This window comes from Dendropsophus ebraccatus, chromosome 3 (assembly GCF_027789765.1).
Source record: "Dendropsophus ebraccatus isolate aDenEbr1 chromosome 3, aDenEbr1.pat, whole genome shotgun sequence".
In the NCBI taxonomy this organism is placed as follows: domain Eukaryota; kingdom Metazoa; phylum Chordata; class Amphibia; order Anura; family Hylidae; genus Dendropsophus; species Dendropsophus ebraccatus.
In genome coordinates this window covers 21,399,849-21,425,912 of record NC_091456.1, presented here as the reverse complement: position 1 = coordinate 21,425,912, position 26,064 = coordinate 21,399,849, and the positions used below count along the sequence as shown (strand labels likewise).

Genomic DNA, 26,064 nt, shown 5'->3' with positions numbered 1-26,064 from the left:
AAGAGCAGGTCTCAGGGGCCACAGCGGAGGCCTCTATATGCCGTTCTCAGGATGAGCCATGGATGTTGATCTGTTTGCGCACAGCCCTTCCTATGATAGTTCTACGGACACAGCTACAACCTCAGATTTAGTCGCGGAAATGTTCTATATCAGAATTGCCAGGATGAGAAAGGTTTAACACTTCATATGCCAAATTGAATGGTCCCTACATAGTTAAGTAGTATTACCTGTCACTTACCTAGTACAGTTGACTAAATGCAAAATAATAATTATAAAAAAAAATAATTGAATTAACTAATAAACATAATTTATGCATGTTTATTACAAAATGCTAAAATACTAAAAAAAAAAAAAATTAAATTTGCTCATTTTGGACCATTACATATCATTGTGTGACTGTTAATACATGACTATGAAAGAGAATGAGATAACTACAGACAGCCAAAGATTTATCAAGAATCTCCTTGGTACCATCGCTGTTTTTTGCTTTGTCATCAATTTAGTAATTTTTTTTTAAATTCTTATTTTTATTTTTAGATAACACAACTTAAAATTGCCAGTAACCCATTTGCCAAGGGCTTCAGGGACTGTGACCCAGAGGACTGGTGAGTATAAGATAATAATATAAAATATACGACATATACATATATTATATAGGGTATACATATAAAAGAAATATGTAAATATATATAATCAATTCAGTACGTTATATTAGAAGTTACTATTACTTTACTTCCTGCAGATAAGTCCACACTAAGGCCTTATTCACACGTAATCTACGGATCCGTATTTCCCATTGACTTCAATACATTGCCATTGGAGTCAGTTAAATGGCTGCAAAAACGGACGTCATTTTAAATTTTAAATTCTGCCTTAGACTATGTTCACACAACGTCAAAAATAGTAAAAAGGCGTCTGATTTTCATACTTAAAATAACGTCCGTTTTTGCCGAGATTTAACTGACTGCAATGCAATGCATTGGAGTCGATGGGAAGACGGACATCCAATGCACACAGCGTATTGAATAACGGACGTTTTTGCCGTGGGCGTCCAAATAATGAACATGATCTTTATTTTCGGACGTCTTTTGCAAACAGCGGACGTTTTTTATTTGTAGTTCACTCGCAGTTTTCCTTTTGTCACCGTTCTTTCTCCGTCTGTACTATTAAATTCAACTGACTTTTCAATTAAGCCGCACCCAAAGTCCAATTAGTAACCCCAAACTAGAATAATGTACAAACACCCGTCAGTGCACTAAGGGGAGGTCAGGCTGCTAAATGACGTCCGTTATTTTAGACTCAAAATGACGGACGTAATTTTAAATGGAGATGAAAAGACGTTGTGTGAACATAGCCTTTTTCTCTATTTTTGACGTTGTGTGAACATAGCCTCTCTTGTAGAAAGTCACATGTTGAAAGGTTGCATGTGAACATACAAAGAAGAAACAGCAACCGGCACTACTATATATATGAAATAGTCCCAAAGAATCACCAGTATAGGATATTGCATATGTATAAGGTGGTGCTCACTCTTCTTAAGCATTCCAAAATACAATAAATATAGAAAAAATAGAAAAAATGTAGAGGGTACTCACCATTAATTTTTTTTTTCACTTTATTACATCTTCTTTAAAAACTTCAAAAAGTACAAATGCAGGACGAGGCAGCACTGATTGAGAAGCTCTGGCGTCCCCGTCATGCTCGTCCTGCACTTGTACTATTTGAATTTTTTAAAGATGTAATAAAGTAAAGAAATTTTAATGGTGAGTGCCCTCTACATTTTTCTATTTTTCCTGTATTTATTGCATGTTGAAAAGTTGTGTTTCTAAGACACGGATTTACAGAAAATACGGATGCACTGTGGATGCCCAATCCGTAATTTTTTGTGGATTGTAGCGGGAGGAATCTACGGACATAAAAAAATACTGAACGTGTGCATAAGGCTTAACTGAGAGTAAACCTGCCTGGTATATATATATATCTGTCCTGAGATTATAACAAAGGAAACAATACAAGGCTATGTTCCCACTACAGGATGATAGAGGGAAAATCATGATCATTATTTGGGGCCTTCAATATTAACGGCCACCTCTTTCTTCTATGATCCCATAGTGGGAGCATAGCCTAAGGATGAAGTTTTTCTGCTGACAATTTTCCATGTTTCTTTACCAAAAATTGAAATGATAATGAAATGTAATGAAATCAGCTGTTCAATGTCTGGAAATAAAGTATGGCTGGCGGCCGTACTTTACATTGTACTCAATAGTTAATTGATTTGTTGTGCAACGGATGCTGTTATACTATGTGTGAACATAGCCCTTACTTGTGCAGTTGTATAGACTGGGTTACCTGCAACAAGCAGATCTCCACTTGCATCATATTCTCATAGAGCATGCAGCTACTTGTTTTAGGCCTCAGTTCAATGTGTTTACACAAGAATCTTACAAATTCATTACATAGAGGATAGGAATAGCATAAGGGTAAGAAGCTACAGGAGGAAAGCTCTGTGTATTGTATCAATAGACTAATGAACCAATAGCAATAACTCTGGGGTTAAAATAGGAAAACGTTCCCTTTATATGAAATTCTGTCCGGGATATAGAACAATTGAGCAATTTAATAAGTATCCAGTACTGTGGAGTGATACATGAAGATGTTGATATGTTAAGTTCTATATGGATGAACTTGGTTTGGTTTTGTTGTTAATGTTTGTTATATAGATCAATTAAGGTTTAGGCTGGGTTCACACTGCGTTTTTGCTATCCTTTTTTTTTTCCATTCTGTTTTTGCAAAATAAAATAAAAAAACAAATGCATTGGTGTGCGTCCATTTTATTGCATTTTTCCATTATAAAAAGAACTTTTTTAACGTACACAAAAATGTAGTCTACCTAATTTTTGTGTCCATTAAAAAAAAAAAAAAAAAAAAGTTTTTCTTTTTAATGGACATCAATGGAAAACGTATCAAAACAGGTGCACACAAATGCATCAGGTTTTTTGGGGAAAAAAACGATGAAATAAATAGATTGCAAAAAACGTAATGTGAATTCAACCTTATCGGATACTGTACGTACCATATTCTGTCTTGGCGGAATGTCTGCATTACAAACCTTTTATATAATACATTAAGGTTTTTTATTAACTTGGAAGATTATAATTTCTCAGGGCCATGAGCTCTTATAACGTTAAGAGATTTTCTTACAGAAGATATAGACTCCAGCTACTAAATGGACTAAGATGCGATGAGAAAGTTATTGTTTAAGTTATATGGCAACATGAAAATGGATATATAGATGATTATATTGATGATTATTTTAAAAACGCAATAAAATAGTTAATTAAAAAAAAAAGTAAAAGTTAAAATTAAAATAAATAAATAAATAAATATTGAACTCCACCAAGCTCAATAGGAGCAATGATTAATTCGGTATGCGTAGGAATAACGCTATAATGTTGTATGGACATGGTCACAGTCACTATATAGTATACGCAATACCTCGTAATTGAGAGGCTGCACTATAAAGAATAGAAAGCGGAGCGGGGATGGGTTTAATTATTAATTAGAAATATTTATTGATTCCATATACGTGTGATCTTACAGGCCTAGAAACCATAGACCAGGATCTCTCCCGCTCATGAGCGCTTTTGCGAGGTCCAGGAATCCGGTTTCATCACCTCCACAGAATGGAAGCGACAAAGGTTGGTAAAATTTTAGTAAATAAAAAAATTCAATTGTGTAATTATGAACCTATGGAAGTAAAAGTTTTTCCCTTTCTGTTTATTATTTTTAAAATGACGTCCGTCATTTTGCGTTTCGGCCGCCCATCATTACAATGGAACATTATTTCAGTTCAGGTGAATTTATAGCTCTTTGGATGTGTCTTTAATTGGAATTCCCATTGAAGTTAATAGCGAAGATGGTGAAAAAAGAAAAAAACTGTGTTTGAACACGTAAAGAATAAGGTCCGTTGTTTGCAAAAGACGTCCATTAATAATTCTCATGATGATTATTTTGACATATGCGTGAACACCGTCTGTTATTTAATACACTGTGTGCATTGGGCGGCCGTCATTCCATCGAGGACAATAAAAATGCTGTAATGACGGACATTATTTTAAGGCCTAGTTTACATATATCCGGCGATCCGGCGGTGTTTCCCTCCGTTGCAGGAGAAGCACCGAAGAGAAACGCATCTCATTGTTTTTAATGGGACTGTTCGGAAGATGTGTTGTCACAAATCTGCCGCCAGACCGCCGGACTGACCGCACGTCAGAGCGCTGATTGCAGCGTTATGACTTGCCGCCAGCTCCCTCATCCAGCACCACATCCATTAAAGTCTATGGAGCGCCGGAGCCATGCCGTGTAGGGAACCTTGCCTCTCCACCTGCAGCAAAACTACAACTCCCATCATGTCTGGGATATCCAGGCATAATGGGAGTTGTAGTTTTGCAACAGCTGGAGAGCCAAGGTTCCCTACCCCTGGTCTAGGAGATTCCCTTATGTATTGCTGCCCACAGTAGAGGGCTCCCGTGTGCTGCTGCCCCCTATATAGATGGCCCCCTGTCATGCAGCTTCCACCTATATATGCTGTAGAGGAAAAAAACTCATCACAACTGATGAAATAAACTTATGCTGGGTTTACACGGAGCGATAATTCGCCAGATTGTACGATTAACGATTTCGAAGTAACGATTTTTTTTTTATAACGATTAGATGGAACGATATATCGTACAGAAAATTCGTTTTGCGATCGCTTAAGCCTATCTCGCACATAGGTAAAATCGGTGAACGACTGTTCACACGGAACGATCTGCGAATATTTTGCAAACGACGAACGACGATTTAAGAACATGTTGAAAGATCAAAATGAACGATTTCCCGCTCGTCGTTTGATCGTTCGCTGCGCTTACACGTACGATTATCGTTCGAATTCGATCGTTATCGTGCAAATTCGCACGATAATCGTTCTGTGTAAATGCAGCATTATGGCAACTGATGTGAACTGATGGTTTCTACTAAAAAAAGGATCGAAAACCTGATGACAACTGATGCCTTTTTGGCGATAGTTGTGACATCAGTTGTAGGCAGCTTTGTACAAAAAAACTAAAACGGGCGCATATGTAAGGGTATGTTCACATCGCGTTTTTCTCCACACGTTGGGCTGCACGTCTGGAATCAGTGAAAAAAGAATGCGGACGTGCAGCCCCACGTGCGGCCGACGGCCACATGACGGGCACATTGACTTAAATGAGCAGGACGGAGTCATTATGTGACAACGTTCTGCTCATTTGCGGGACGTACACAGCTTTTGTGCGTGTACGTCCGGCAAATGAGCAGAACACAGTCACATAATCATTCCTTTTTACTAATGATAAGTACAATTACATTTGGATTTTAATTCTCCAGTAGTTTTAGGCTTGAGATATATCCCCCCCCCCCCCCCCCCCCCCGGTTCCCCAGCATAGACGGTGTAGCTTAAAACTCATCTATTGGTTTATTATAGTAAAACACAAAGGCCACATTCACACACTGTAAAATAACGGCTGTTGTTTTAATCCTTCTGTGATTCCCATTGAAGCTGATGGAAACAACGGCCATTGGTTCACACACACTGTATAAAATAACGGCCACTGTTGTTCACACATTTTTTTTTTCCATTCTTTGTATTGAAGGGGTTATCCAGCGAAAATCTTTTAGTTTCAAATTAACTGTTTTCAGAAAGTTATATAGATTTGTAATTTACTTCTATTTATAAATCCCAAGTCTTCCAGTACTTATCAGCTGCTGTATGTCCTGCAGGAAGTGGTGTAGTCTCTCCAGTCTGACACAGTGCTCTCTGCTGCCACCTCTGTCCATGTCAGGAACTGTCCAGAGCAGGAGAGGTTTTCTATGGGAATTTGCTGCTGCTCTGGACAGTTCCTGACATGGACAGAGGTGGCAGCAGAGAGCACTGTGTCAGACTGGAAAGAATATACTTCCTGCAGGGCATACAGCAGCTGATAAGTACTGGAAGGCTTGAGATTTTTAAATAGAAGTAAATTACAAATCTATATAACTTTCTTAAACCAGCTGATTTGAGAAAAAAAAACCTTTAAAATCAATGGCCCTTTTAATTAGAAAAAACACCTGAAGGGGCCATCTTTGACTATGAACTAGAATGATGTTCCAACGGCCATAATTCCAATGACGGCTGTTGGAACAGGCTAAACCACAGCCGCTGTTTGGTACTCAAAACAATGGCCGTTATTGTGCATTCCAGACAACGGAGGTCGAAAATTGTCATGTATAAATAGACAAAAAGGTAACCTCATCGGTTCATTCTCCTTAAAGGGGTACTCCGGGCCAGGGGGGATTTTTGAGGACCGCCGGGGAGGGGGTGGAAATTGAAGCCAGAGGTCACTTACCTCCCCCATAGCGGGGTCCCGCCTCGGCCGCTGAATGGCTGAGCTGCCTTGAGACCTCATGTTTTATGCAGCAGCTCTGACCAGGAATCGGACGCGGAACGGGAGTACCGGGCAGCGCGATCCGGCCACCGGCGCTGGAACGGGAGAGGTAAGTGACCACCGGCTTCAATTTTCACCCCCTCCCCCGACGATCCTCAAAAATACCCCCCGACCCGGAGTACCCCTTTAAGTCATCCACTATTATTACCTGCTATTATTAGCATGCAAGAGGATACAGCAGCTCTATATCACCTGCTCCTGATAACCGTATTTTTGCAGCTAGACAAATGGACGGATTTACCGCCCACACAGTGGGAGTCTTCCTTGCTACTTACTCTCGGGATGTTCCCGGTGTCACATACTGGTAGATGTTCATGTATTTATTTTCCATTATGCAGTACAAACATTTGTAGAGACACCAGGGGGCCCATCCTCTAGCGCACACTATGGGTCTGGTCACATACACGCAGTCTGTGTTTGTTTAGAGTGACACAACATGAAGAAATTTCAAGCGTGCACATACTTGTCAGTCATTTCTTTCAGTTTCATCCCTATAAGAATGTCTTGGAGGACACAGCACAATGATAAGGATTGGGGGTCGTCCATACAGCAGGCCTGTATGTTTTCTAAAACCTCCCGGCACTTTGACTATGGAGTGCTGGAAAACACACAGCTTACTTTTCGGATAGACTCACTTGCATTGATAGGAGCTTTGGCTCCAAACAATTGCAAAGCCTTCTGTTTATTTTACTAACAGGGTGAATGAACATCTCATCCATTGAATACAAAACAGCAATAATAACACCTATAGATCTTTTTGTTACTCGTCCATGAATTTAATTTTAGCTTTGTGTTTCCCTGCTCACTGCTAGATATGAACCCGTCAGGGTCATAGGATGCCATTTGGAATATGATTTTTTAAAAAAAATAAAAAAAATCACTGGGCAATAAAGGGTTAACTCATAGTAAAATAGAAAAAAACACAAAAAAAATGAAAAAATTGCTGTAAAATATGCATAAGAATCTTCAGTTTTTTATGAAAATGAATTTAAATTGATAAATAATAAATTCATAAATTTTTTTTGCTGATTTGTAATTTTTTTGCACAAGGAACATCTGTAACACCAGCAAAAAAAAATAAATAAAAATACGGATAACCTTGATTTAACTATCACCTCCCCAGTTTCTGAAGATCCCCAAAAAATACAAATTAAAGATTATGGACTATATTTCCATACACTTATAAGCTATGTTCCCACAACGTCTTATTTATTTAAAAAATATCAGTGTTTTGATAATAACGGACAGTATTTTTGTTTATGATCCTTAATAACGTCCGTCATTATCAAAAGATGGATGTTTATCACATGAAAAAGACATTGTGGGAACATAACAATAAGATGACAGCAAAAAATAGACAAAAAAAGGAGATGAACGTTTTTTAAACAGTAAAAATCGCTAATGGTTAAAAAAAAATTACCGATTTTACAGTGTGTTAACATAGCTTTTGGCAATGTTTCCAATATATTCTTTGGTCTGTATATTATTTTCAGATGATTTTAGGTTCCCATGGTTTTTCAGCTGTGTTTTTTTTTTATTTATGGATTTGGTTTGTGTTTTTTTTTTTTTACCTGTTTATGAGTATGTTCACACAACGTCAAAAAAAGAGAAAAGGCGTCCGCCTTTTTATTTAAAAAGAAATCAGTTATTGCCGCAATTTAATTGACTTAAATGCAATGGAATGATGGACGTCTAATGAACACAGTGTATAAAATAACGAACGTTGTCTGCGCGGATGTCAAAATAAAGATCTTGTCAATTATTTTCGGACGTCTATTGCAAACAGCGGACGTTATTTTTTAGTTGTTCACACACAGTTTTTTTTTTCACCATCCTTTCACTGTTTTTACTTTTCAATTCAATGGACTTTTCAATTAAAGACACATCCAAAGGGCAATTAGTCCATCTACACTAGAATAATGTACCAACAGCCGTCACTGCACTGACGGGCAGCCAGATAACTAATGTCCATCATTTTAGACTCAAAATCACGGAAGTCATTTTAAACGGACTATGTGAACATAGTCTTGGACTGTAGACCGGTACATGCTATATATTTACTTGTTAGATCAGACATGTTATTTATATGAAATCAGTTACTGTATGTATCCACAGAATTATTTCTAGGACAACACTCTCCATTATAATAGTACAAAATAAATAATAAACAAATAATGAAATATATATATATTATTAGAATATATATATTAGAATATCTGAATTTGATATAAATTAAACTTAATTTTAACCCTCATTTTCCTTGCAGATGGAGACAGAAGAGATTACGAGAGGGACACCAGTGGCACTCCATTACATGGGGACGCAGCCCATCAACAACTCATGTCCAGAGTTCTTAGCCCGTCCCTTCCTGTGCCCGGTGGACTTGTTCCTCTTAGTACGGGACGACCTAGCCCTCCCCATGAACTGCGATTGGACCCCCATTCTCAGGGTTCAGAACCTCTCCATCACCACCCATACAAGTACCCTACAAGCTACGATCACTATCTTGGAGCAAAAGCCAGACCAAGCCCTTATCCTTTACCGAGCATCAGAGGACATGGTTACCACCACCATCATATGAACCCGGCGGCAGCCAACATGTATTCTGCGGCCGGTGCACCTAGCAGTTACGAATACGGACCAAGATAACGGGAGTGAATAATCTTATTGAACAACTATTTAAACTTATTAGACGATGGATGTTTTGTGCATGATTTTAATTATTCAGTAGTGTATGCTTTGGATACTACATTACTGCTGAAATTAAAAGTTGCTCTCACCCTAAAGTCATTAGGGCAATCGTACGGTTACCGCCGTGACAGCAACCAACAAGCGAGCCGGATCTTCCACCTATTCCTGCTGGGGCTGTTATGGCACTATGTCACTAGAACAGGACATGCTCTGCCAACAATGGCACTTCAGATGTGTCACCGACTTGCTGGGGGAGGAGGATGAGCACAGAGACTTAGGAGGAGGAGTAACATGGACCTTGATACAAGTTCAGCTTGGAGAAGAGCGTGCGGTATCAGCCCCCACCGCTGCATTGTGAACCCAGACCTGTTCACGAAGGGCATTGACTTCTTCAGGGTCAAGTGCACTATTCTTGCTTTAAAGAAGCCATATGCTTTTGTTGTGCTGTTTTCTTGTATTTCCTGGAAATAAATGTACAGTATGGTGGGCTCAGTTGCCGATGAGCCTTAAGGTATTAAAATAACTTTTTTTTTTTTTTTTTTTTACTTTTGGAGAGTGAAGTTTTGGCTGCACTATTTGTGAATGAAACGCACGTTCCGTGCTATTAAACTACAACTATGCAATTCTTTTCCTGTGTAGCCCTATGTTCCTTCACTGAGGGATGAGCACACCCGAGCGGTAGCCATGTACAGAAATACAGCAGCAGCTACGTCCTTGTTCTATTGTTTTTGGTAAAATGACAAACAAACAAAACAACCGAGCTCTATAGGTGTGATGTAATGAGACGCTACAAGATGTGTGCCGTGTAAACCCAACTTTTATTCATTTGCCGTGTACTTTTGAGATGTAAGTTCCATTACCTTGCAATTTTTAATTTCTATATGATGCCATCTTGTCGAAGCTTATTTATCAGGTTATAATGTTTTTTGCTGGAGTCACACTGCGTTTTTTGCTGTCCGTTTAACGGGAAAAATGGATGAAAAAAACAGATGTATTTGTGTGCATCCATTTTGATCTGTTTTTTTCATTGGCTTTCATTATATATATATAAAAAAAGGATCAAAATACATCATTTTTTTAGCACACACAAAAACTTGATCAACCACTGAAAAAAATGTGATGCATTTTGTTCCATTTTTTGATCCTTGGTTGATCACATGGTCAACTTCCCTTTGTGTACACTAAGAAAACGGTTGCCTTTTAATCCGTTTTTTTGATAATTTTTTTTTTTATAATGGAAGTTGATGGAAAAACCACGTGAACACTAAAAAAATAAAAAAGTTTTGTTCAGTTTTTTTGATCCTTGGTTGACCACATGGTCAACCACGTTTTTGTGTAAGCTAAAAAAATGGTTGCCTTTTGATCCGTTTTTGGGGAATTTTTGTTCTAATTGAAGTCAATGGAAAAACTTGATAAACTACGTTTTTGTGTACACTAAAAAAACGGATAAGTTTTGTTCTAGTTTTATGATCCTTGGTTGGCTACATGGTCAACAACGTTTTTCTTTGAATAACAATTTATTCCGTTTTCAGTGGTACAAGAAAGAAAAACAATAACAAAGTCAGGCCGTAATACAATCTGGTTAGGAGGGAAGAAAGAGGTGTACAGATCTGCAGTAAGTTATACATACAAAGTCCATATACTAAGAGACGGGTCACAAAGACAACGTTTTTGTGTATGCTAAGAAAACGTTTGCCTTTTAATTAGTTTTTTGGAACTTTTTGTATAATCGAAGTCAATGGAAAAACTTGGTCAACCACGTTTTTGTGTACACTAATAAAACTGATGCGTTTTGTTCAGGTTTTTGATCCTTGGTTGACCACGTGATCCACCACTTTTTTGTGTACGCTAAAAAGGATGTGTTTTTTTTTATGGAAATGGAAAAATGGATGCAAATACATCCGTAAATGGATCCGTTAAATGGACATCAAAAACGCAGAGTGAAGCCAGCCTTATAGTCCGAAAGCAGTTTGGCTGAAATCATAGCTTCTGGCTTAGACGAAGCCAACCTCGCGCACCTTCTGCACTGGCCGGACTATACATGCAGCCATGAAGTTTTATTTATTTCGTTCAGCAGAATCGAGCAATTCTTATTTATTTTCCAGACGAGATTGTATGATAACTTGCCTACATTACAAGAAGCTCTTGTGCAACTAACAATTCACTTCTGCGAGCACTGTTAACCCAAGTGTAGATACGTCTGTAGATATGTATGTAGACAAACAACCTGTTAAACTGAAAAAAAGAATGGTTTCTTATAAATGTTATTTTTGTCTTCTTTCGGAATGTGTTCTTTTTGTGTCCATTGAAGACAGGCATTACTAATGGTTAGTAACATGAGACCAGCACCAGCAGGTTTATAATAGATAATCATTTTAAAAAAAAAGGTGTAAAATGTTGCCTTGCAGGGCGTATGGTGAGGTATGCGGCAGGGTGTAGCCGCTATAGAAAAGCCTATGTCCTCCCCGTCACATCACCATTTGTTCAGATAGTGTGTTCCTGCGGAGTCTGTTTACCCTCACGTCAAGTCCAGTCATTACTGAGATTTTCCATAGGACATGGTGTGCACCATCCCTGTGCCACTGCATTGTATCAGTAGGCGTTGGGTCAGTATCAGGTATAATGGATACATAATGAGGCCATGTTCACACAGCGTAAGTTCCGTACTAATCACGGCCGTTGTTGCAACAGCCGTGATTGGTATGGAACCTACGTTGTGCTGCAGGCCGGGGGAATCCCGGCCGGAGTGTATACACATGGTATTCACTCCAGCCAGGATCCCTAGCGGCGCCGTAGAGAACTGGCATGTCAGTTTTCTGCGGCCGCTATTCATTGAATAGCGGCTGCAGAAAACCATGTCAGTGCACACAATGGAGTGAGCAGCTCTGGTCACATGCTCCATAGTGTGCAATGGGGAGTTCTGATGAAGGCGAACATGGATGCGCCCGCATCAGAATTCAGTAAAGATCATCCGGCCATTTACTTCAATGGAACTGAGTTCCAAACCCCACCCAATCTGAAGACAAGAGGGGGAAAAGTGGCCATGTTTTTGTAGCCCTGGATAACCACTTTAAGGCTATGTTCACACACAGTATAAAAATTACAGACACTCCCATCGACTTCTATGGGTCAATCTGTGCAAGCCATACTACAGATTGCCAGTAATTTTTGCGGATGCAATTTTTTCAGATTGTGGATCAATATAATATACGGACAGTGTGAACAACCCAATTAAAATCAATGGGCCCTAAATCTGTCTGTAAGTGGGGATCCACAATTCCAAACAAAACTACTGAACTTTGGAATGTAGCCTAAGGCTGTGTTCACACAATGTATGGCCATTGTTTTTATAAAAAGTGCGTTGTGTGAACATAGCCTAATAGTGTCTAAAACAGGTTAGCACAACTGAACCAAATCTATGGCCGGTATGTCTCAATTTACAAATCACACTCTTTAGAATATTATGTCGGCTATATAATCATGCTTTATGGTTCTAAGACCACAATTATTTAGCCTTAGGTTACATAAATTACACAGGGAAAAAATGCATTTTTGCATGTCTATGTATCAGAGCCCCAGGCTAAGGTAAGTGCAGCACTGGGTAACCTAAAAAACACATGAATACTGTACATATATTATACTAGAAAATGTACCCGTCGCTGCCCGAATATAAAGTGTCGGTGTGTTAATTAGATTTGTTCCAAGGTCGTCCAGGAGGCCAATCTAAGCCCTTGTTTTTTTTGTTTAAGGGTAAATCGCCAGGAGCCCTATATACCCCTATATACCTGACAGTTCTGCACTGTTTATGTAAATTGTAGCATATGCACATTAAAAATAAACAAAAAACTTTAAACATCCTAAATACCTAATAGCCAAACTGAGATGTCATGTGATGAGACTGTATACAGAGCCTGGTTATATACAACATTGTTAGTGTTGTATATAGCCTGGTTATATACAATATTGGCAGTGTTATATACAGAGCCTGGTTATATACAACATTGGCAGTGTTATATACAGAGCCTGGTTATATACAATATTGGCAGTGTTATATACAGAGCCTGGTTATATACAACATTGGCAGTGTTATATACAGAGCCTGGTTATATACAATATTGGCAGTGTTATATACAGAGCCTGGTTATATACAACATTGGCAGTGTTATATACAAGGCCTGGTTATATACAGCATTGGCAGTATTATATACAGAGCCTGGTTATATACAATATTGGCAGTGTTATATACAGAGCCTGGTTATATACAACATTGGCAGTGTTATATACAGAGCCTTGTTATATACAACATTGGCAGTGTTATACTGAGCCTGGTTTATTAAAAGATTGGCAGTGTTATATACAGCCTGGTTATATACAACATTGGCAGTGTTATATATAGCCTGGTTATATAGAACATTGGCAGTGTTATACTGAGTCTGGTTATATACAATATTGGCAGTGTTATATATAGCCTGGTTATATAGAACATTGGCAGTGTTATACTGAGTCTGGTTATATACAACATTGGTAGTGTTATACAGTATACAGCCTGGTTATATACAACATTGGCAGTGTTATACAGAGCCTGGTTATTTACAACATTGGCAGTGTTATATACAGCCTGATTATATAAAACATTGGCAGTGTTATATACAGCCTGGTTATATACAACATTGGCAGTGTTATATACATAGCCTGGTTATATACAACATTGGCAGTGTTATATACAGCCTGGTTATATACAACATTGTCATTGTTATATACAGCCTGGTTAAAAACAACATTAACAACTGAGCCTGGTTTATTACAAGATTGGCAGTGTTATATACAGCCTGATTATATACAACATTGGCAGTGTTATATATAGCCTGGTTATATACAACATTGGCAGTGTTATACTGAGTCTGGTTATATACAACATTGGTAGTGTTATACAGTATACAGCCTGGTTATATACAACATTGGCAGTGTTATACAGAGCCTGGTTATTTACAACATTGGCAGTGTTATATACAGCATGATTATATAAAACATTGGCAGTGTTATATACAGCCTGGTTATATACAACATTGGCAGTGTTATATACAGAGCCCGGTTATATACAACATTGGCAGTGTTATATACAGCCTGGTTATGTACATCATTGGCAGTGTTATTGTAAGGTACATAGACATAAAGAGTTTTACCTGATAAAACTCTGGAGCAGCAATATACAATTGTCCATGTGGAAAACATGCAGAATCCAGATTTATGCCGCCACCTGCAGTGATCGGCCTTGGGCCTTGTTTATTATCATTGCAAATGATGCTTAACAGGAAACTGCAATAGTCTAAAAGGTATTGTTTCATCTGAGTTAATAAGTGGAATTAGTGTATACTTGTAGTGTATGGATGGGGGGGGCTGTATACCTGCAGTGTATAGTTGGTGGAGGTCCTGTATACCCGTATTATATAGTTGGTGGAGGTGATGTATACCTGTAGTTTATAGTTTGAGGGTCGTGCATACCTGTAGTTTACAGTTTGGGGGTCCTGTATACCTGTAGTGTAGAGTTTTAAGGTCCTGTATACCTATAGTGTATAGTTGTGGGGTCCTGTATACCTGTAGTGTATATTTTGGGGGGGTCCTGTATACCTGTAGTGTATAGATTGGGATTTGTATACCTGTAGTGTATAGTTTGAGGATATTTTATACCAGTAGTATATAGTTGGTGAAGGTGCTGTATACCCGTAGTGTATTGTTTTGGGGTCCTGTATACCTGAAGTGTAGAGTTGGGGGGGGGGGCCTAAACCTGTACTGTGTAGTCTGCTGAACAGTTAAGGCCATATCTCACCAAGTAATTATGGGCCGTATGACGGCCACTGCCATATACATGGTGTATTAAATAACGGACGCCTTTTGACATGGCCGTCAAATGATGTTTATGTCCCTAAATCACAGACATCTTTTCGGAAATGACGTCTGTTAGTTTATGTAGTTCACACGCAGATTTTTTGGGGGGCCATTCTTTCACTGTCTTTTTAACAAAATTCAATGGATTCAATAATAATAGCCCCAGCCCAAAGGGTGTTTAAAGTGGCCATCATTCAACCTATGCCAGGCCACCAAACTATGTTAAACAACGGCCATTATTTGGAGAGAAAAAAAGACGGCTGTTATTTTGAGTATCAAATAAATCGTTGTGTGAACATAGCTATACAGATGCATTTCAATCCCTCTTCATAAACTTTAATGGATGCATCTGCTGCATTTTATTCCGCAAGAAAATAAAACATTCGTAATTGTGGAATCCCAAAAAACAGAATAAGGACGGTAATTCATCATTCATCTATATTTCTTACAGATCCATTGACTTATATGGGCACCCTCGTTCTGCAAATATGGACTGTATGAGTTTATTTCCCTTTTTTTTTTTTTAATCCTTAAAATGGTACCAACAAAAACTGCAGATTACCAAACAAAAAATAAATGATGGAAAAATAAACATATTATAGAGGTCAGAGTATGGTGATGCAAAGGGGGACCCGGGGGACTTCTAGTATACCTACACTGATCTCTCACGGAGATCTAAGCAGTACATATATACTGCAAAGATCCATGAGATCAGTGCCCCATTGCTTGGAGCACCGAGCCTGGATTAATGTCATTGCGATGCTGAGGCCCGGCCCGGGCAGAAGAATGGATCTGCCCTCAGCGATCATATCGCAATCCGACCATTAAACGACCAAAATCACAGAGTTGTGAAGGAGGACAGTAACAGAAACTTTTCTATACAGCAGTGTGAATGGAGGAGTGTAAGTGCAGGCACATTATTGCATTAGTGTGTATAGCTGAGTGTGAGTGCAGGCACATTATAGCAGCAGTGTGTATAGCTGAGTGTAAGTGCAGGCACATTATAGCAGGAATGGAGAGGATGGGAAACACAAGGGCGGACAGAGACTCTTAAACCAAGGTACCACTGTATACCTAACATTAACAGGTTTTTTTTTAATCCGTACAAGAAATGTTAAGACCACATGAAGAACTTTTCCTATTTTTTTTTAAGCCAGTTTTATTTATTAAAGATTGGAATTATTATCTTTTATAATCTCGCACTGACTGCTTATTTTTCTACCTCAGTTTCACCTTTCTCTTTCCTGGTCAAATAAAGTTTGTAACCAGGCCAAATATAACACACATTGTTTTATAGTATGTAACATAGTATCAACCAAATCAATACACGGCTGCATTCTACTGAACGTACTAAAGTCTGTGTAGTACAAAGAATCCGGCTATTGCAACAATAATATTATTAAGCTCCAAAGGGAATAATGAATCAAATATCAAGCATGAAAATATTTAAAAATACAAATTCCTCCGAATGTTTTGCTTTGTTTAGCTGGATATAATATTTCTCTTCTAGTTACTCAAGCCACTGGAAAAAAAAAATTATTTACATGTATGTAAATACTTTAACTATGTAATATCGTCCAAAGTAACTAATTTCTCGATATAACCTCATTGTAAGTTTTTTTTTACTAATAGGGGACTGTATAAGGGTGTTATTACACGGGCCGATGGGGGCCCGATAATAACTGTAAACGGGCGCCGATCTGCTAGATCAGCGCTCGTTTACTGGGCCTATTACACGGCCCGATAATCGTTTACCAAGGGCTGAATGGACATCGTTACCGATGCCCTTGCAGCCCTTGCTTTTACTTCATACATTACCTGTCCAGGCTGCAGGGCTCCTCTTGCGGTCTTCTTGTCCCTGGGTCCCGCGCACTTCAGTTTCAGAGCGGCCTGTCTCAGCTGACAGGCTGCTCAGCCAATCACTGGGTGCAGCGGTCCCGGCCAGTGATTGGCTGAGCGGCCTGTCAGCTGAGACAGGCCGCTCTAAAGCTGGAGCGCGCAGGACCCGGGGAGAAGAAGACCATAAGAGGAGCCCTGCAGCCTGGATAGGTAATGTAAATCATCAGTCGCCGGCCGTGCTCCGCTATTACACGTAGCTATGCATGGTCGGCGCCCGACAATTATAGGTTCAAACCTATATCAACGATCATCCGATGATCGTTGTCAACGGCTGATCATTGTATTTATAACATGGAGCGATAATTGTCCGGTTAGGGCCGATTTGGCATTCCATGTAATAGTACCCTATGACTACGTTCACACACAGTAGTTTTTAAGGACCGTATATCATGTCTGCAATTTTTTATCCGCAATCTGTATTTTTTGTGGATCAGCAAAAAAGTGCAAGATGATATAAGTGGGAAATAAGTGGGAATGATTTTAGATGATTATGCATACATATTTGTTTTACAGATCTGCAGATGTTACAGACATTTCTTTCATACAAAGATAATGAAAGAGAAAGGAGAGAAGGGGCACCTTCTAGTGCAGTAATACGTGTAAAACAAAGGGAGTGAGGATAAGGTGAACGAGTGTCCGCTCACCTGGATGAGTTGTGCAAACGATAGGCACAACTCTATCAATCGCTCCAATAACACTGCAGCCAGCTCAGAGTCATTCCCAGTAAAGAGGCCCTCTTAAATATCATGCCTGTTACCTGCAGTATCACTTCCGGGTCACCGGGCAACCATACACACAATCTTCTAAAAATAAAGTTCGCATATTAATGACATAGAAATAAAAATGTAAACTACCTCTTATTAGTCCCAAAAAAGTTCATTATCCGTAGTGTGAAGATTGATATTCCCAGATCTCTCGGTCACATGACCAGTTCTCATGAGATTTCATAAAACACAGAGGCCTGCATTACCAGACTTCTCCGGTCACATGATAGTCACAGTCACATGATCCCATCACATGATAAGCCATCTTCCAGGTAACACTGAAGCTTCCAGAGTTCATCTAGCACAGAAACAAGCATCACCAGGCTTCTGAGGTGACATGGTAATCCCAATCACATGATCCAGTCACATGGTAATGCCAATCACATGACCCAGTTGCATGGTAATCCCAATCACATGATCCCTTTCCTGGTCAGTCTGTATTCTTTGTGGTTGGTCCAATCATTGTCTGGACCAGGACTTGACATCCCATATACTGGTCTCTAGCCCAGACTCCATTGCTTGTTATTAGTCTTTGTTGAGTGTGCTAGCGTTTCCTCCAATTAATCCTGACCCTCTGCTATTGCTATTAGACCATTCTTCTGCTTCTTACTTTGTACTTTGCTGCTCGATTGGTTCTTACCCTTGGCTTGTTGACTACCACTATTTGTTAGTCTATGTTTTCTGTATCTGCCTGTGGCTGTTGCCAAGTTGTCCACTACCGCTCATGGTGGCTGAGGGAAGCATGTAGGGACAGCTAGGTGGGCTAAGCATTAGGACTCATTGTCCTTGTCTCCCCCCCTTCCTCCCAGGTTTCCAGCAGCTTATGAGTTAGGCTAAATGAGGCCCATACACTATGGGTTGTTTTGCCGCATCTTAGATATACTGTGGATTTTCTTCAGCATATTACAGTACCAGCAGTGTGAATTTTTGTAAATTCAAAAAAATTAATAATATATATAATGCCAAAGAGGATTTTAGGATTTATAAGAAGAGATAATCAAACAGCGGGAATTTTCAGTGAAAAACCGATGGTTCGAGTTCGAACAAACCTGAGAATTCCTGCTGTTTGATCATCCCTATTTATAAGCAGAAATGTTGTTTTCCATAGTGAAAAATCACAGCATTTCAGTTCTGTGTGAAAGCACCCTAAGGCTATGTTTCCACAACATTTGTTCTTGTCCATTTATAATTTTTTTAAATGACGTCCGTTACTTTGTGGTTTGGCCACCCGGCTGTTTGTACATTATTCTAGTTCTGGTGGACTGATTGCCCTTTGGCTGTGTCTTTAATTTAAAAGTCCATTGCATTTAATAGTAAAGAAGGTGAAAGGACAGTGAAAAATTAAAAGCTTTGTGTAACCAACTAAAAAAATTATATGTCAGATAAAATTAAAAATAAAATTAACAAAAAGTCCCATCTACCCCAAGGCTATGTTCACACAATGTATACTTTCGTAAAACCATGGCCGTTGTACAACGGCTGTGATTTATATGAAAATATACGAGCCATTGCTGCCTATGGGATGCCGGCTGGAGCGTATACACATGGTATTCATTTGTTTTGAGGGTTTTAGTTCTGTAGTTCCTGGTTAAGCATTCCCAGAATTCATTGCTTTCACTAAGCCTTCTATCACAGTCCTCCCACCCTACCCACTCCCCTCCCACAGCACTCCTGCCAGTTCCCCGCTGAAAGCTGTTGCAGAACATCTCATTTCACTGAAAACTATTGCACATCAGTGAGGTTGCAGCACCTGATGCATTCATCTTCTGTCTGCTCTTTATTAAAGTTTAAAATTATTATCTTTTTAAATCTCCCAGTGAAGTTTCTGGTCAAATAAAGTTTATAACTGGGCCAAACATAACGTACATTGATCTGTATTATTATTCCATCATAGGGCACAGGAGACCTATGGCTGTATCCATGTTTTCCAGACAGCCCTAGGGCAGCATCTATCTTCTCCGGGCAGCAGGATTCATTGTGGAGCGTTCGGGTTCACGTGATGAGTTTGCTCATCTCTATTCAATACGATAGGACATAAACATTGCTGAGTGACCCTAAATCCCTATTCTTTGCCAAAAATAAGGAAAACCATGTCACACGAATCTTCGAACAGAAGAATGAAAGCATCACAAACAGTGCAATGTGCTTGCCCAGTTATTCTATCTCTCCCAGTATTTATTAAGGGATACAGTATATTCTCCATAAAAAGTCAACATTTATACAATAATAAATCTAAAGTCCAAAGCAACTATAAAGCCAGCCCTGAGGCCATGCTACTCAAAAAAAAAACAACAGAAAAAAGAGGGGTGCAAAGCTATCAGCTCCGTGTCCCAAGAGCCACAACAGTCCAATCTAAGCATGGCACAAAACAAAGTTACAAGCGACGTTTCAACCACCAGAAAACCTGGTTGAAACGTCGCTTGTAACTTTGTTTTGTGCCATGACGGAATAAAGACTATCGTTATTTCTACACCGCCTCCTGGGATGCTGTTACGCTGCTTGGTTTATACAGTAAGAAACATGATAAATGTTTCCGTGTATGTATAAAATCTGTAATAAGTAACAGGAGCCTATAACTAATACAGGTTCTTTGGCAGAAACTAGATCTTCAATGCTCCGTTCCCACAAAGTCTTTTCAGGTGAAATAACCTAAAGTGCCATCGCATTGTGTGAACGTAGGTAAAAGGTGTTGTCCAAATAAGAAAACCCATCTTACTACTATATACGTATTACTGTTGATTTTAAAGGAATCAATAAGCCCAATTGTGCTTATTTGGTTCCCTGCATCACTGTATAAAGACTTATGTGCAGCTCGCTGTATGTACCGGTCGTGGCTGCAGCAGCTTTATACCGGAGAAAATGAAGTTTTATTCCCCGGGCACACAGCAGGCAGAGGCCACCCGCGAATAGTCACCGCTTTCGCCTGTCAGTGTGCTCGGAGGGTATGATTGACAGGCAGAGAGTGGTGACTACATATGGGCGGGGAGATGACTACCTGCCCACCTCTGCCTGCTGTGCGCTTAGGGAATAAAACTTAATCTTCTCTGGTATAAAGATGCTGATGCAGCCGCGGCCGGTACATGCCCAGAGCCGCACATAAGTCTTTATACAGTGACGCAGGGAACCAAATCAGACCAATTGGGTATGTGTACACTACGGAATCCTGACGGGACACCCGTCGCGGATTACGCAGTTCGCACCCACTCGCTTAACGTTATGTTCCATAGTCCATAGACAATAGGTATAAAGAAAGTAAGGGCCCTATTACACGGGATGATTATCGTGCAGAAAATCGTTATATCGTACAAATTTAAACGATGATCGTCCTGTGTAATTGCAGACAACGATGGAAAAATTGTTTGTGTGTCATTGATCGTTCATTTAGATCTGACCCTAAAACCATCGCTAATCGTTCAATGTAATTCAGCGTTTGTTCACTAATCGTTCAGTGAAATTCCAAATCGTTCCTTCTTTTGCTGGGATCAGATGGAGTAACCAATCGTAGTAAAAATCGTAACAAAGGATTCTAACGAATTACTATCGTTCTGTGTAATATAATATCATTTCAGGTTAACGATAAACAATCTTGTTTGTGATCGATTATCGTTAATCGCTTATCGTTAAGGATCACTCCTTTCATACCATTATCATAAACATTACTGGAATTTTACAAAAAGTGTGTAATGTTGGGCAACACCTTTAATTGGAGCACCCCTTTCTGTCCTTATTCATTTGTTATATAGCTTTTTCTAAAAAGGTCCCAATCTCCAAAATATCCATAGAATTCCAAATAAAACTGCATGTAATCACCAGTTTTTTCTTTTTTTCTTTAAAAGGATTTGATGTGACAAAAAATTAGCAATTTTGCACTTTTGTGGGTTTTTGCGCTTATGCCGTTTACCATGAAAGATCAGGAATGTGATAATTTAATAGTTTGGGCGATTATGAACGTGGTGATACCAAATATGTTTATTTATTTATAAAATGGGAAAAGGGGGGGTGATTAATTTTTTTTTTAGGGGAAGGGATTTTTTTTATTAATGAAAAAACGTCATTTTTTTTTACACAGTCATTAGAAGTCCCCCTGGGGGACATCTATATACACAGCACTGATCTTTTATTGAGATAAATGCTGTGTATATAATAGAGCACTGATCCATTAGATCAGTGCTTTATTACTCTGGTCTGCTGAAGACCAGATCTGTTGATTACCGAACCAAGACCAGCGGGACCAGTGGAGAAGGTTTAGAAAGTGAGCAAATACAAGTTTTACATGACATACTTCTAATACAGTAAGCTCCGTCTAGTGGTCACTGCGGGCTGATGGAAATTTTCCATTTGTCTCTGTGGCTATGCTGAGAATTTGTAGCTGTAAATCAGAAAACAAAAAAATCTAACCAGATGTTAGACATGAAGACAAAAAGTTGACACTGACTTTACTGTCCTGATTCTTGTACACAACTGAACACAAACAACCACAATAACACCTGCAGTGCAAGTATTTATTATAGGTGTGTGAACACAGATGTTTCCTCACAAATATAATGATATAGTAAATTTAAAAAAACACCTATACAGCTAAAAACGACATCCAAATATACAATCGTTTTATAACTGTAAGGAAAGCGACATCACCCGCATCTGTATGTACAATAATCTGTCAAATAGAAGAAGCAAATATACAAATCCAAATGTTTCCGTGCCGTATTGTTCTATAGCTAAAATAACCCGTCATGTTGTTCAATGTTTGTAAACATCTTTTAGCTAAAAGTCGGACCTTCTACTCACTGTAACTCTTTACTTATTAGCTGCATTGGAAATATGGGGATCACTAATTAAAAACAGAGACTTGGGGACCACCCAACTTGGATATTGCAACCCCCTCTGGGGAGGTCACAACCCCAGCTTTAAGAACCAGCGGGCGATGACATACGATCCTGGAATATTTTTTCCATAATCTCACTGCATGTTCATCTAGGATCGGTGAGGCTGCATGTGCTGTGATCACTGCAAGCAACATATGCTTTCCAGGAAGCCAAAAACCTTTCAGAAATCATTTGACGGATGAAAAAAAATAAATCTACGCAACATTACAGAACACTTCTTGTCTTTCTGTCGAGTAAGAGAAACGTATTGTAAGTCAATAAGGAAGAAAAAAATCCCAGACTTTTTCCTTTTTGAATACTCACTTTATTTTACGTGTAATCGGAGGCAGATTTACAAACACTTGGCGATGTAAAAAGCGGTGTCGAAAATACCCTTACGACCAATGCTGTGATCAAGATTTATATGTATATAAATGTATTTTTAAAAAATTAAAGAATTATTATTTTAAAAATCTACTTTTTACTCTTATTTTATAATTTTAGAAATCAACTTTTTACACTCTTATTTAAATTGTTTTATTATTTTAAAAATCAACTTTTTACACTCTCATATAGTAACAAATTTTTTAACTTATATATATATATATATATTAGCTAAAATGATGAGTGGAAAAAGTTTTTAAAATCATATATATATATATTTTTAATTTCTTTAAAAATTTTAATTATGTTTTGTATATTATGCATTGGGGGAAAAATCATCAACTGTCAAAGTATAAAGACATGGATACACAAGAAAGAGAAAACAGCGAGTGGGTGTAAAAAGTTTTTCCCAAAAATTATGATTTTAAAATTCAACTTTGTACACTCTAATTAAAAAAAAAAATTATGACTTAAAAATATTACTTTTTATACTCTTATTTAAACAAATTATGATATAAGAAATTTACTTTTTACACTTGAATCATTCAAACTAATATTTATATATTTGTATATTTATATTAGTTAAAATGAGTGCAAAAAACTAATTTTTAAAATCATAAATTTTATTTTTTAATTTTTTTTTTTTTTTAAATAAACATGCGTTCTCACTATATTATGTATCGGAAAGAAAAAAACCATTACCTCTCAAAGTATATAGACAGGGATGTACAGGAAAGAGAAATCGGCTTGTGGGTGCATAGGCCATGGCCATTTAGAATGAAGGAATTTTAAGAACTCTGACTGTATATTTTGACTAGGAACTAATGCCCAGTTGACAAGCTCTACCAGTTTTGGATCCCATTTTTGTCTTCCTCCCCCCACCCCTACACCACATCTTTGGCAGGAAACTGAGCAGTCCTACAAGCCAAGCCTAGCTCGCTCTCAGCGCTCACATGATTAATGAACCTACAGGACCAGGCTTTTTAAAGAAATGTTTTTCTACCGACCAAGCACTACCAAGGCGAAAAAACATTATTATAGGGAGTGGAGACAGACCCTAGGTAGTCCAGCTTTCTAAACAAGTGTCTAATGTCATGTTTAGGATATATGTAAGAAGGAGTGTATAAACAGATGTTTGTATATGCATGTGTATATAAGTGTGTGTATACAATCGATTGCATAGACACACACATACACTTACATTAAACACATAAAAATAAATCACATGTCACAGGCTCCTCGGAAATATGTTGTGTTTTCTACATTCCCCTCTGTTCCAGGGATTTCATCAGCATCTTCAAACAGGAGAATTTTTTTTTAAAAAAAGAGCAAAATACCATGTAGAGTTCTCCGTAGGTATGCTCCATTAACACGTCATTTACTATACCCCCATTGATGAGCTTTATAATGGAGAATCAGCTTTGACCCTTGTTAGTTGCACACTTTTATAAAGTTTGTTTACTTTTACTAAGCAGGTGTCATGAACGTCAGGTTTGACATGTTGAACTAAGAATTGGTAGGGTGAAAAAAAATAAATGATGCTCATAGTTGGAGGTCACTTTAAGGCCTCATCCCTAGTGTGGGTCCAGTATCCGCTCCCTAGTATGGGTCCAGTATCCGCTCCCTAGTATGGGTCCAGTATCTGCTCCCTAGTGTGGGTCCAGTATCCACTCCCTAGTGTGGGTCCAGTATCTGCTCCCTAGTATGGGTCCAGTATCCGCTCCCTATTATGGGTCCAGTATCTGCTCCCTAGTATGGGTCCAGTATCTGCTCCCTAGTATGGGTCCAGTATCCACTCCCTAGTATGGTTCCAGTATGCACTCCCTAGTATGGTTCCAGTATGCACTCCCTAGTATGGCTCCAGTATCTACTCTCTAGTATGGCTCCAGTATCTACGCCCTAGTATGGGACTTGTAGCCACTCCTTAGTATGTGTCCAGTATCTCCCTAGTATGGGTCCAGTATCCACTCCCTATTATGGGATCTGTATCGACTCCCTAGTCTGGAACCACTCCCTATTATTGCTCTAGTATCCACTCCTTAGTATGGGCCCAGTATCCACTCCCTAGTATGGGTCCAGTATCCACTCCCTAGTATGGGTCCAATATGCAGTCCATACTATGGTACTTGTAGCTACTCCCTAGTATGGGTCCAGTATCCACTCCCTAGTATGGTTCCAGTATGCACTCCCTAGAATGGGTAGAGTATCCACTCCCTACTATGGCTCGAGTATCTACTCCCTAGTATGGGACTTGAAGCCACTCCCCAGTATGGGTCCAGTGTCCACTCCCTAGTATGGCTCGAGTATTATACTCCCTAGTATGGGACTTGTAGCCACTCCCTAGTATGGGTCCAGTATCTCCCTAGTGTGGGTCCAGTATCCACTCCCTATTATGGGACCAGTATCTACTCCCTAGTATGGGACTTTTAGCCACTCCCTAGTATGGGACCTGTATCTACTCCATAGTTTGGGACCTATATTTACTCCCTAGGATGGGACCTGTAACTTCCTGTACAAGACTTGGCTTTAGTAAAATGAGAAAATCCAATTCAACGGTGCGGTCTCCGCTTGAAATTCCCCCAAAATTCCGTAGTGTAAACGGTCCCCAACAGTAATGACTGACACTATAAAACAAATGTGTTATTTATCCAGTAAGGTAAGGACTGTAAAAAAGTGGGAAAAAAATTAGAAATGCAGTTTCGTGTTCTCCTAAAAAAATAGACTACAAAGTGATCCAAAAGTGTTATGTACCCTGAAATAGTACCAGTACCATGTTCACACAATGATTTTCAATGGCCGTTACTTGATACTCAAAATAACGACCGCTGTTTAACATACTAGGGTGGCCGTTGGTAGATTATTCTAGTCCAGATTGAATGATGGTCCTTTTGGGTGTGTTTTTTTTTTAAAGGTCCATTGAATTTAGTATAAAAGAAAGAACGTTGAACAACTTAAAATAACGCTGTTCGCTAAATAACAGCCATGAATTAATGACATGAACATTAATTTGTCGGCCAGTCTGAACAGTGGACGTTATTCAATACATTGTGTGAACTACCAGCCGTTGTTTCT

The 26,064-nt window shown here is 38.8% G+C and overlaps 1 protein-coding gene across 1 annotated transcript in view; it reads left to right on the top strand.

Annotated features, from left to right (window-relative positions):
• The window catches only part of TBX1 (T-box transcription factor 1), a 37,272-nt gene extending 25,797 nt beyond the window's left edge, over window positions 1-11,475 (top strand). The window contains exons 7-9 of the mRNA XM_069961087.1: window positions 538-605; window positions 3,601-3,698; window positions 8,770-11,475. Of these exons, the coding sequence (XP_069817188.1) occupies window positions 538-605; window positions 3,601-3,698; window positions 8,770-9,152 (549 nt within the window). The 3' untranslated portion in view covers window positions 9,153-11,475. The remainder of the gene's footprint in view (window positions 1-537; window positions 606-3,600; window positions 3,699-8,769) is intronic.
• Window positions 11,476-26,064: the final 14,589 nt, after the last annotated feature.